General features: G+C 30.5%; 1 protein-coding gene across 1 annotated transcript; it reads left to right on the top strand.

Moving 5' to 3' along the window:
• The first annotated feature begins 7,027 nt into the window (after window positions 1-7,027).
• LOC130946681 (external alternative NAD(P)H-ubiquinone oxidoreductase B1, mitochondrial) lies at window positions 7,028-11,832 on the top strand. Its single transcript, XM_057875518.1, has 10 exons — window positions 7,028-7,212; window positions 8,257-8,539; window positions 8,741-8,947; window positions 9,142-9,392; window positions 9,996-10,215; window positions 10,298-10,402; window positions 10,515-10,778; window positions 10,859-10,980; window positions 11,125-11,244; window positions 11,433-11,832. The coding sequence occupies exons 1-10, from the start codon at window positions 7,133-7,135 to the stop codon at window positions 11,518-11,520; spliced, it is 1,740 nt and encodes a 579-aa protein (XP_057731501.1). The 5' UTR covers window positions 7,028-7,132; the 3' UTR covers window positions 11,521-11,832.
• The last annotated feature ends 1,516 nt before the right edge of the window (window positions 11,833-13,348 follow it).

The raw sequence follows: 13,348 nt of genomic DNA, 5'->3' as shown, positions 1-13,348 counted from the left end.
CCAAATATTTTAAGATGAAAAATATTTAGCTCATGACCGCAAGCCAGTTGTAATCGAGAGGATTTAAGATAACTTGTTGGTTTTATGCATATAAATGCTGCAGCATGCAAAATAGCATGCCTCCACGCTGAAATAGGCAACTTAGTTCTCATAAGTAATGATTTAGCTATTAACTGGAGGCGTTTAATTGATGATTTTAATAGACCATTTTGAGTGTGTTCATGAGCAACACGTTCTTCTATTGTAATTCTAGTTGACACACAATAATCATTAAATGCTTGAGATCTAAATTCACCATCATTATCAAGACATATTGTCTTTATAACATAGTATGAAAAATGAGTTCTCAATTTAATTGTTTGAGCTAGAAATCTCGCAAAACTATGTTGCGAGTTGATAATAAATAAACATGGAACTATCGTGAAGAAGTATCGATTAAAACCATGGAATATTTAAACGGTCCACATGGGGTGAATGAGCCCATATATATATCACCCTGAATAAGTTTTAGAAAAAATGGTGATTCAATCCCAATTTTTTCTTGTGATAGTCTTTTAATTAATTTTCTTTGAGAACAAGCAGCACATGAGAATTCGTTAAATTAAAAAATTTTATATTCCTTTAGAAGATGACCAGATGAATTTTCGATGATCCTTTTCATCATGATTGAACCTGGATGTCCTAACCAGTCATGTCAAATAGTAAATACATTTGTATTTATAAAATTCTAGTTTACTATGACATGTGATTCCACATTATTAATAGTGGTAATACAAACCAAAAGAAAGAGTGGGTAATTTTTCTAAGACACATTTTTTTCTTGATTTTATTGTTGTAATATAGAGATATTTTTTTTCATGCGATTTCTACATGATATCTATTTTGGCGGATATCTTTAAAACATAATAAATTTTTATGAGACTTACTTGATAGTAATGCGTTACTTATAAAGATCTTGGTTCCTTTAAGCAATCTATAGTTGCTCTTCTAGAGCCTTCAATCATTTTTGCACTACTAACAATCGTACTTACATTTGTTTCTTTTGTAACAAAAGAGACAAAATATCTTTTATCTTTAAGTATTGTATTCGTTGAAGTATTGTCAGTTAGACATATTTTTTTTATTGTTGAATTTGAGCGAAACGTGGTGAATATCCATATCTTCATTTATGAAAACAAAAAAATTACAATTAATTAAAACGAAGAAGAAATACAAAAATTTCAAAATAAAAAAACTACAAGCAAAGGATAAAAAACTAAGAAGGAAAAAATCTAAAATGATAGATTTCTAATAATGCACTTCTAAGAGAGATTTGATTCATCTAAATGAGCAACATCGTTTGGGTAATCAAAATTACTTATTTTAGACTTGCATGGGTTATTAAGGTCAAGGATGTTATCAAGATCTACAAAAATATTATTGGTAGATTTCAGTTCCGTTTTAACATTATTAGCTTCAACTTTCTCTCTTTGTATAGACAAATTGGTTTCTTGTTTTTGTCCTTTCTTTTTGATAGAGTCTCGATATAACTTGACAAAATGTTTAGGAGTACGACATATATGCGACCAATGACATTTTAATCCACATTGATGATCAAAATTTTCACATTATAACTTGGAACACGCTTCTCATGCTTATTCCCCTTTTGGTTATGAGTGAAAATCCTATTGTTCCATTTGTCATGTTCACGTTTATGGCCACGACCACGGTTTCGACCGTTATTCTGACCATGGTTTCTTTTAGGTTCACGATATGCCGCATTCACTTCACGAAAAGCAGTTGAATCAGTAGACGAACTTCATGATTTTTCATTAATAATTCATTATTTTATTCTACCAATAGGTGACAACCTATTATATCAGAATACTTTTTAAAATTCTTTTCATGATAGTATGTTGAAAGCGTGGAATGTGAAAAAAAGTTTTTTTCATTAAATCCTCATATGTGACTTATTGGCCACACAATTTCAGTTGAAAACTTATTTTGAAATGTATATAATTATATTTACAGACTGTTTTAAAATCTTGCAGCCTTAGATGTATTCATTTATAGCGAACTTTAGGCAAAAGAATAGTCTTCTGACGTTCATATCTTTCTTTTAAATTTGTCCATAATTCTTGTGGATCTTTAACAGTCAAGTATTTTACTTTCAACCCTTTATGAAGGTGATGACATAGAAAAATAAATGCCTTGATCTTATCTTCGTTTGAGGATTCTAGTTCTTTCTTTATGGTATTTCCAAGTTTTTTGGATACCAAATAGGTTTTAGCATCGTGCTGATTTTAAATATTTTTTATCCATTAAATCAAGAATAGTAAATTTAAGTTTTTACAAATTTGACATAATAGATCTATTAACAAAAATAAATAAAAGCTAGTAAATAATTAAGAATAATAATATTAATAATTCATATAAAAAAAGATAAGTAAAAGAAAAAAACAAATCAATTTGTTTCAGAAAATTGATAAAAGATATTATTCTTTTTAAGATAATAAAAATAACTTAAATAAATTATTAAAATTATACATTCATTGCTGAAAATGTAAATAAAATTGTGATACTAACTTTACAGGTGCTATATTTTTACTTAAAAGAATAATATTTTAATATATATTCCCTTAAAAAGAATTATTTATCATTCAATTCGAAAAATAGTTATTTATATGATTAATTATCGTTCACTTCAGGAAAAGATTATGTTTATAATATGATTAATTATCATTTATTTCGGAGAATGATATTAATATTAAAAAAATTATTATATAAAAAAATAAACAATCTAAAATGAATAAAAGGATAGTATTAACAAAAGATCGAAAAGATAAAGACAAAAAAATTAATTATAAAATAAACATGATGATGAATATACATTATAAACAATAAAAAAAATTATTAAATAATATGTTTGCAGTCCTTTGTCAAATTTTTAAAGAATTACAAATAAAATAATTATTGATGAATAAATTACGTAGTAAAAAAAATAAGAAAAAGAAGAATAGATTGCATGCATGCATTACATACAAAAACCCATAAAAAAAATTAATCATCAATGTATATAGATGATCACAGGCCATGACATAAAAAAAATTACATAACCATAAAAGACTATCATGTGTTATAAAAGACAATCATAAGCTATGATATATAAATAAAAAAATTATTGTATAGATGATCACAGACAATGGCATAAAAAAATTAGAAGAATAAAGTGGGTAGAAGAGAAAAAAAAATATTTTTAACCTTAGAGCTCAATTGATTAAGGCGTTAACCTGTTGTGAAAATAAAGATTAAAATTTAAGGACATTAATAATATATATATATATATAAAATACATACCATTTTTTGTATATTTATATATACTTTTCTATAATAATTATTAGGGATAAGTATTGTTTTGGTCCTTCACGTTGAGGGTCAGAATCGAACCCATTTTTGGTGTATATTTTGATTTAAAATCATCCTTAATGTTGTATTTGATTTTAAAATCGTCCTTTTAAATATTTTTTTAAATGACAAAAATATCCCTTTTTTTTCACCATTTCATTCTTCTTGTTCTTCTTCTTCCAGGAGAACAAATTCTGTTCTTGTTCTTCTTCTTCTAGAAGAAGAAATTCTTCCATTAACAAACTCAAAACTTCAAATCTTAATACAGTTAACAAAATTCAATTACAAGAATTAAAAATACTCCTTTTTTTCACCATTTCATTCTTTTTGTTCTTCTTTCTTCAGGAGAACAAATTCTGTTTTTGTTCTTGTTCTTCCAGAAGATAGAAGAAATTCTTCCATTAACAAATTCAAAACTTCAAATCTTAATACAGTTAACAAAATCCAATTACAAGAATTAAAAATACTCAAATTCATCTCCAATTACAAAAATAAAAAACCTATCATTTTAATTACCAAGAACAATCAAATACAAGAAAAAAGAATAAAAATTAGAGAGAAACACAAAATTCAAAAACAAAAATACAACATTAATCCAGAAATTCAAAAATCCAGAAATAAGAATAAAAACAAAACCAACAATAAAAATTAGGAAATTAGGGATTATGATGAACAACATCAAATTTTCTAAATCTAACAACAACAACATATTCAATTTCTTTTTAAAACAGAAAGAATGAAACTTTATCTTATAAAAAGCATGGAGGTCGCCGTTGTTGCTCTTGGAGATCGCCATCGGGGTGGAGGTTGTCGTTGGCCGCTACTGCTCTTGGAGATCACTGCACCGTCGAGGTGAAGGTCGTCGTTGGCTGCTGCTGCGCTTGGAGGTCGCCACGTCGTCGAGTGGAGGTCGCCGCGCTGTCGGAGTGGAGCGCCGTGCCGTCGGGGTAGAGGTCGCCGCCATCAGGGTGGAGGTCGCCGTCGAGGTGAAGTGTGTGTAGCGGTTGTGTGTGATGGAGAAGAAGAAGACGAAGAAGGAGGTGGTGTGTGATGGTTGTGTGTGAAGAAGAAAAAGAAGAGTGATTGTTGTGTGTGAAGAAGAAGAAGGAGAAGGAGTTGCGCTGTGTGTTTTGTGTTGTAACGGTGGAGTGAAGAAGATAGGGTTTGAAGTTAGAGAGGTGAGAGAATACAAGGGTAAAATGGTCAAAAGGGACGATTTTAATACCAAATATAACATTAAGGACGATTTTAAATTAAAATATACACCAGGGACGGGTTCGATTCCGACCCTTAACGTGAGGGACCAAAACAATACTTATCCCTAATTATTATAACGATATTATTCAGTATTCAACTTTTATTTTTTTTTCTCCTCCAGTCTGGTATTTATGAAGGTGAAGTGAAATTTGCCGAGTACGGTAGAGGCAGTGGTAGAAGCGGCGAAATGAAGTTAAACTTTTTTCATTTTTCACGAATATGTGCGGGAGTTCGAAAAAACAAACTACGTAACAAATCTAGAAATGTCTTATTTTTAGAAGGGGAAACACACTTATGGTCACCGAATGTTAGGGAGACAGTAATTTTTGTGATTTGTAGTCATCAAATAGTTATCAATGATAATTTTAATGATGTAAGATTGGTGTAAGATTTCATCCAATGGCTCACTTTTTTTTTTGGTTATATGCTGATCAGAATTTAATAAAATTGCTGGCTCTTAGACTTTTTTTATTTGAGACTGCTGTCAACATGATTAAGATCGATCTAAGATAGTTGAAATTTAGGGTGTAAAGAATCTTTTGATTTGATGGAAAATGAATGGAAAGAAAATGGATGAAAAATGATATTTTCCTTTGTTTGGTTATCAAAGAAAATAAAAAAAAAAATAATTTTTATATGGGTCTCACTAAAAAAAATTTCTTTCCATCACAAGAAAACAAAAAAAAAAGTGTTATAATTTTGTATTTTCAATATTACCCTTAGTTATATTATTATTAACAAATATTAATATAAATTTAGTATTAATATATTATTATAATAAAAATTTATATTTAAACATTATATGTATTAGATAAATATTTTAAATCAAATATATAAAATTATAATATTTTATAATATTTATAAAATATAATAAAACATGAATAAATAAAAATATTTATACTTTATGTTATGATAAGGGTATTAATGTAATTTTATATTATTATGATTTTCTTTCTTCTCACTTTTCTTTTCATCCAAACAAAAGAAAATTTTCTCTCTATTTTCTTTCCATTTATTTTCTATTCATCCAAACAACATACAAATAACTCAACTTTTCTTTTCATTTTCTTTCTTCTTATTTTCTTTTCTTCCATTTTTATTCCTTCTATTTTCTTTCTAACATCCAAACAATTGAGGCAAGAAGTAAAATAATTCAAATTTTTTATACTTAAAAAAAAATTATAAAATTTTTATTTAAATTTATTTTTAAATTTGTAATAAGTACAAAAAATTATGTATATTTAAATTTTTAATATTTAAAAGAATATATTAAAATTTTATTTAAATTTATTTAAATTCTAATTTTTTCGATTTGACATCTTATTTTATTATTTATTTAATTTTTTTTCTAATTTTTATAAATTAGATTGGAAATCGCCTATTATTCTATTTAAAATAATTGCACATTAAAAAATAAAATATTAAATTAATATTGAGAGAGTTTTGTTTTTTCTAGAAAAATAGTGTTTTAAATCCTGGCCGCTCTCTTCTAAGAAATGTTGAAACGTGATGTTTCACATTCTATTTAGGAAATCATGGGTGATTTTAAATATAATTAAATAATAAAAATACATTAAAAAATAATAGAATTTAAAAATAATAGTAAAATTTAGCAATTTGAATAGATTATAAGAAAAGAAGATTTATTGCTTAGATATAATAGAGAAGAAAAAAATTAGTTGATACAAGTAGTGAAAACGTAAAATACGAAAAAATTGCATTTAATGAAAAAGAATTTTGATGCGAACAAAATAAAAATAATTTTTGAAATTGTTCTTATATTTGTTTTTTTTTTTTTTTAAATTCAATGATACAAGTACAATATTTGTTAATATTTCATTTGATTTAAATAGAAATAAAATATATTAATTTTTTAAAATTGATCTAAATTAAATTATTAATATTTTATTATTTTAAAAAATTATATTTTTATACCTATAAAAATTATATTTTATAATTAAAAATACATATTTTGTTTATAATTTATGAATATATTTTGTTTAAATGAGATATGTGTATTAAATTCATTCTCACATATGTGTGCACATGTATTTAAAAATTTGTCATAAACAAGATATACTTTTAATTAATTCGTAAAATAAGTAATAAAATGCAAAAATATAAATTACATTCAAATGATCTATATTGATAAATAAAATATTTAAAATATTTATTTAAAAAAAAAATCCTTCATTACAGATGCCGACATAATTAAAAAGGCACTTTATACAACAAAATATTGAGAAGTACCATCTTGCCCCTTTTCCTTCAATTCTGAGTGCTGACAATATAATAAGTCAGTGATTGCAATAATTATTTAATTCCACGTGTCAAGATTGTCATAAACTGAGAGTAACTGTACTAGTCCAAGTGTAAGGTAGATAGATAGCCAAGGTAAGGATGTGTGTTTGGTTGTTGAATCTTCACTCATTTTGTTCTCTTTTTCGATTGAATCTTAACTGAATCTCATCAAATTGATTCGTGGTTCTAAATGAGGTTTGCTTCCTTCTTCACAAGGGGTTTCCAACGCCATCCTTCCTGCTCCAAGATTCTTCTCTTATGCACTCTCAGGTCCTGTTTCTTTGCTCTTTCTCTTTCCCTGCATGTTTTTATATAGCAAGTTTCCACCCTAATGGGAAGGCTACTATACTAACACTAGCACTTATGTGTATATTATTTTTCATGTGGCAAAATGCCAGAACGTGATCGTGAAATAGAAAAAGAACACAACTTTAAGACAGATTTCCATCCTTCATCATCAACATATATATTGTTATATATATTTTGTTACAAGTATCTTCTAGATAGGACTAAGAAATCACTGAATAGCCTCGATGAATGAAGGAGATTTAGTTTATGTTGACTAAAGTTTCTTTATTTCTTTTCATTATTAAGTTACTCTAGTTGGTTATAAATATAAGGATTGAACTTGGGGGGGAAAATTGTGCTTTATAATTCACAAATGACAGTTTTTGACAATCTTTTATTGCCAGAGGAAGTATACCAATTAGTTAATATATGATCAAGAAGAGCCTATAATTGTTGGGGAAAACATAGAAAACTGGTGATATATGAGTTTAACTTCGATGCACTGAGCGTGTAAAATATTTTACCCAGTCGTGCAATCACAATTGTTCTCTTGGATGACCATTCATGCAGTCAATGTAAAAGGTAGTTATTTTTGCTAATGTAGCGTTATGTGATTGGATGCACATGTAAAATGGTTTTACATTGAGTGTATCAAAATTAAATTCGGTGATATATAGTTTAGATCGAAGCATATATGTCGTGATTTAACAAAGTTTTTCATTGGCTATCGAAGGCCTATACAATCCTCCTCTTGTAAATGAGAATCTCATTATTGACTGACATAGGAACCGGCTGCAAAGTGATTCCTGGTGATTGTTTCCTTGTTTATAGAAGTGATTTTCAGTGTAGTTTGGCCTTGTATATTCCCATACACTCACTTATTCTTCTTAAGCAACAGATTAGTCATGATCTATAATAGTATAATCTATGTGACTATTCCATTAATTTCTTTTTCTCTTCTACTGCAGCTTTGGTTGTTAAAGAATTGTCTATCTTATTGAGTTTAACTGTGTATGATAACTGCAGTGGTGGAGGCTTGCTGTCATACTCAGAATCACAATCTGAATCTATTACCGGATCTCCTTCTTCTAATACGAATTCTGATGTGCCGGCAAAAAAGAAAGTGGTTGTTCTTGGAACAGGATGGGGTGGTACTAGTTTTCTCAAGGATCTCGATGCATCCTTGTATGATGTTCAGGTTGTTTCCCCTTGTAACTATTTTGCATTCACTCCTCTATTACCTAGTGTCACTTGTGGGACCGTTGAAGCGCGAAGCATTGTAGAGCCAGTTCGAAACATGGTCAAAAAGGTAAGGAAGCAAAGCAAGAACTCAACTTAGAGTAATGCATGTTTTTCAAAGTAAAAATGGATCATATTTTAATTTCAGGTCACCTTAGGAACAGGAATGCTAGATTCATGGGGATTTTATTTTCCCTTTAGTTTATTCTTTCTAAATGTAATTTAACAAGATAATTTATCGAAAAGATTTGTTGTTTCTTTCCTGTTGCAGAGAAAAGGAGACATTAAATTCTGGGAGGCGGAATGTCTGAAGATCGATCATGCAAACAAAACGGTATTGTGTAGGTCCAATATTGGGAACAACTTAGTTGGAAGTGGCGAATTTTCTTTGGAATATGACTACTTGGTTGTAGCAATAGGAGCACAAGTGAATACTTTTAACACCCCTGGTGTCAAGGAGCACTGTCATTTTCTAAAGGTACTTTTTTGTTTCGCTGTTTGTTTCTAATATAGAGTTTATAATCATTTGATGGTTTGATGGCTTGAATATATTTGCAAGTTTATCAATTCATTCAGTACATATTTGCACCATTGACGAGGATAGAATAAGGCTTATCATCAAGGAATCATTGCAATTCTACTTTCAAAATGTATTATATTTTTCACTTGCAGGAGGTGGAGGATGCACAGAAGATCAGAAGGGCTGTGATAGATTGTTTTGAGAAGGCTGTTCTTCCATCTCTATCTGACGAAGAACGAAGGACAAATCTACATTTTGTTGTTGTTGGAGGAGGTCCAACTGGTGTGGAATTTGCTGCTGAGCTTCATGACCATTTCCAAGAAGATTTAGTCAATTTATACCCATCTGTTAAAGATTTTGTGAAGATAACAGTGATTCAATCAGGAGATCACATCTTGAACACGTACGTATCAAGCATTAACAGTCCGAATTATTTCTATTACTTTGAATCACCAACATTTAAACTTTGGTGTCTTCCAAAATTATTATGCATATGTTGCTTGGAAAAGATACTCTGCTATTCCATATATTATTAACTCTTTAACATCATTATGTCTGCTATTACTGTTCCTTTCACTGTTATAATCTTCCAGAATACATGGCAATTACTGAATTATGCATGATGCACCTAGTATTTTCAGTAGGAGATTCAACTATTTACTAAAGAACTTGAACAGTGTTTTGATGATTCAGTGTTAATAGTGCAATATTTTTGTGTTATTGGTTGTAGAATACAAATTATCTCCAAAACAAAAACAGCTATACTAACAATCATTATTAGGATCTAAAATTGGTTTGATCATCCTATTGTTAGGTCTGTTATTCATGAATTATATTGCCTGTTAGAAATCTTCAAGCAGGGTCTTCCCAACCTTTGGTATTGCTAATTGCATGGAAAAAGACCAACCATTGATCAAGTTTGACTAATTTTCTAACTTCTTATATGTCCACACCACAGGCTCTAAAAAATCCCGCGTTGGATAAAAGTTCCTCTTTGATCTTGTAGGTTTGATGAAAGAATTAGTCTATTTGCTGAAGAGAAGTTTGGAAGAGATGGTATAAAAGTTCAAACTGGATGTCGAGTTCTCAGTGTTGATGACAAAAATATTACAATGAAGGCAAAATCAACTGGAGAGATCTGCTCTGTACCCCATGGACTGGTTATCTGGTCCACTGGGATTGCAACTCGTCCGGTTGTGAGGGATTTTATGGAACAAATCGGTCAGGTGTTGCATAATTCCACACATTTCTGAAACAGTTTTCTTCTGCTTCTGTAACCTGTACAAACTTTGAATACTCTATGTGCAGGGTAAAAGGCATGTGCTAGCAACAAATGAATGGTTGCGAGTGAAGGGTTGTGAATCTGTGTATGCTCTCGGTGATTGTTCTTCGATAGATCAACAAAAAATAATGGTATGTATTACACCTTTAACAGAACTAATGAGCTCATTACATGCAACATGATACTAAATTCTTATCCAAGTTAATAGCGATATATGTTACATGCATTTACCTCTACTTGTAGGATGATATCTCAGCCATTTTTGAGGCTGCGGATAAGGACAAATCCGGTACCTTAACTGTTGCAGAACTCAAGGATGTGCTAGATGACATAATTGTAAGATATCCACAGTTCGAACTGTATTTGAAGAGCAAACACATTTTGGATTTGAGTACTCTATGGAAAGACTCAGAAGGAAATTATAGAGAAGAAATAGACATAGAAGGCTTTAAGATGGCCCTTTCTCATATGGATTCACAGATGAAGAGTCTGCCAGCAACTGCACAGGTATGCATCTTTTTATCAGTAACCGAAATCTTGTTTAATATGAATGGTGATTAAGTTTCTAATTGACTAGTATTGTCTAGGTTGCTTCCCAACAAGGTGAATATCTAGCTAGATGCTTTAACCGTATGCATCAATGTGAAGAGCATCCGGAAGGTCCTCGGCGATTTAAAGGTTCCGGACGTCATACGTTTCTTCCCTTCCGGTAAATATTATATATGTTAAGCATATGGCCAATGTCAACTACATTAATATGATCCTCTTCAGAAAATGTAAAATTTAGTGTTGTTTATAGCAAGTGGTTAATGCATTTAGTAAAAGGCAAATTTTTGTTGATTTTTTTTTTGAGGTATAAGCACTTTGGGCAATTTGCTCCTCTGGGAGGGGAGCAAGCTGCTGCAGAACTTCCTGGAGACTGGGTTGCCATGGGTCACAGCACTCAATGGCTTTGGTATTCTGTATATGCAAGGTACCGAGTACTGATTATCTAAGTTCAAAATATCAGAAACTATTCTGTTCGATTATTTTTATCTGTCATTGTCACTTTTTGGATACATAAATCCAAGCTGTAGCGGAGAGTGACAATGATAGGTAAAAAGAACAAGAATAATGTATGTACATCAGTACATGATTACATGTTGTTTAATTTGTGTTCAGCAAGCAAGTAAGCTGGAGGACAAGGATGCTAGTCATATCAGATTGGACAAGAAGATTCATATTTGGAAGAGATTCTAGCCGTATATAAGTCCTAAATCAAAAGCTGCATTTGAACAGCTTTGAGGCTTTCTGTTTATCTGTTAATTGTCATTGTAGCTTTATTCATTATGTAGTTAGTGTAGTGATATTTTGAAGGTACAAACAAGTCCTTTGGAGACTGTTTGAGAATGTGAAGTTGTCTTGAATGGAGAATGCTCTTCTTTTATAGCTATCTTTCTCACTTGTAAAACTATACATTCATACTGATAAATGGGGAATAGATCCTTTAGATCCTCTTAACTGAATTTTTCATATCGCATAAAACATTACATGTGATATTGAAAAACAAAAAAGTTACACATGATCAAGTCATCTGAAATATTTACATTATTACATGAGAGGATTTACTTCGCCTAATTGTAGTCTCATTCAATTCTTGAACTCCAGAAATGTAGATAGTTGGTTTCTAAAGTGTTTCTTTGAATCTGTTTTCCTTTTTCTGTATATATTATTGCATAATTTTATGCAAAAAAAGTATTAAATCAAACAAACAATTAATATATTTTTTTTTAATTAAAATTTTCATACAAATATCTTTTTTTAATTAAAATCTTCATACAAATATCTTTTGTGTGGTAGACATATTATATCATGACATTAGAAACATTTGAATTTTATTTTAATTAAATGGAACTTTAATTACATAAATATATGTTATTAACTGCAGATAATTTTGGTAGTGTTAAGCACATTTGTTGGTTTTTTTATTTAAATAAAATAAAAAGAAAACAATATTACCAGATTCTCTAAATAAAATTTTAAAACGTGAATATCCTATATCTATTAATATATAAATCTTGCTAGGGTGTTGTGGGTTAGATAATATATTAAATACTACACCCTAGCACGATTTATGTATGGAACTCCTTCAAGAAATGCACATAAATCGTGCCAGGGCAATGAGTTTTTCAACTTGAACATAACTCGTGCTAGGGTAGCAGGAGTTACATATTTTTGACCTAATTCACCCTACGATAGCACGATTTACGTGCATAACATGACACATGATACCCTAACATGATTTACATGCAACAAGTTACCTCAAATGCCATAGCACGAATTATGAATATAGAGAACCCCTGAATGCCTTCCCACGAGTTATGTTTCACAAAGAGATACTCCATTGACGGCAAGAAAACTCTTGGAGAGGAGGAGAGTTAGGGAAGAAGGCGGTCAACGATGGAAGAGGAAGAAGAACCTTTTGGGTCAACAGCGGAGCCACGGCCAATAAGATTGCGGAGGATGGTGACGGCAGCTGCCAACAGCGGCGGTTGAAGGTTTGGTAGGTGGCGGAGGGGGGAAGTGCACGGTGGGGCCATAATAGTTTTGGTTAAGCAGAGCGAGGAACGAATGAGACATGTATCGATTGAGCTAGGGGTGTGCATAGCCCGGCCCGATCCGAAGACCCGACCCGGCGCCGAACACTTTAGGGGCTAATTTGGTGTTATTTCACCGGGTCTAGGGCCGGGTAAGGGTCTCAAAAATAGACCCGGTCATTATTTCGGGTCGGGTCCGGTCCATGGCTCGGGTCACCCGAAATCGGCCCGGTGGCCCGGTCATCATATACAATTAATATTTTGTGTTATTAGTGATGGATGATGGCTATTTTTATGTGGAATTTAAGTATTGTAAACCTTAATATTTTGTGTTATTAGTTATTATAAGACTATAAGTTAATGTTTTATGTTTAAAATGCATAAGATTTTAGACTAATTAATACATAATATTGTGTTATTTGTATTGATTTAAATATTTGGTGTTATTAGACAATATTAGTATTGATTATGGTTATGCTTTAATTTTAGAAAAGAGTTGGT

The sequence above is a fragment of the Arachis stenosperma genome, chromosome 8, assembly GCF_014773155.1.
Source record: "Arachis stenosperma cultivar V10309 chromosome 8, arast.V10309.gnm1.PFL2, whole genome shotgun sequence".
Taxonomy (NCBI): Eukaryota; Viridiplantae; Streptophyta; class Magnoliopsida; order Fabales; family Fabaceae; genus Arachis; species Arachis stenosperma.
The sequence above is the reverse complement of the archived record's forward strand: the minus strand, read 5'-3'. Positions and strand labels throughout refer to the sequence as shown.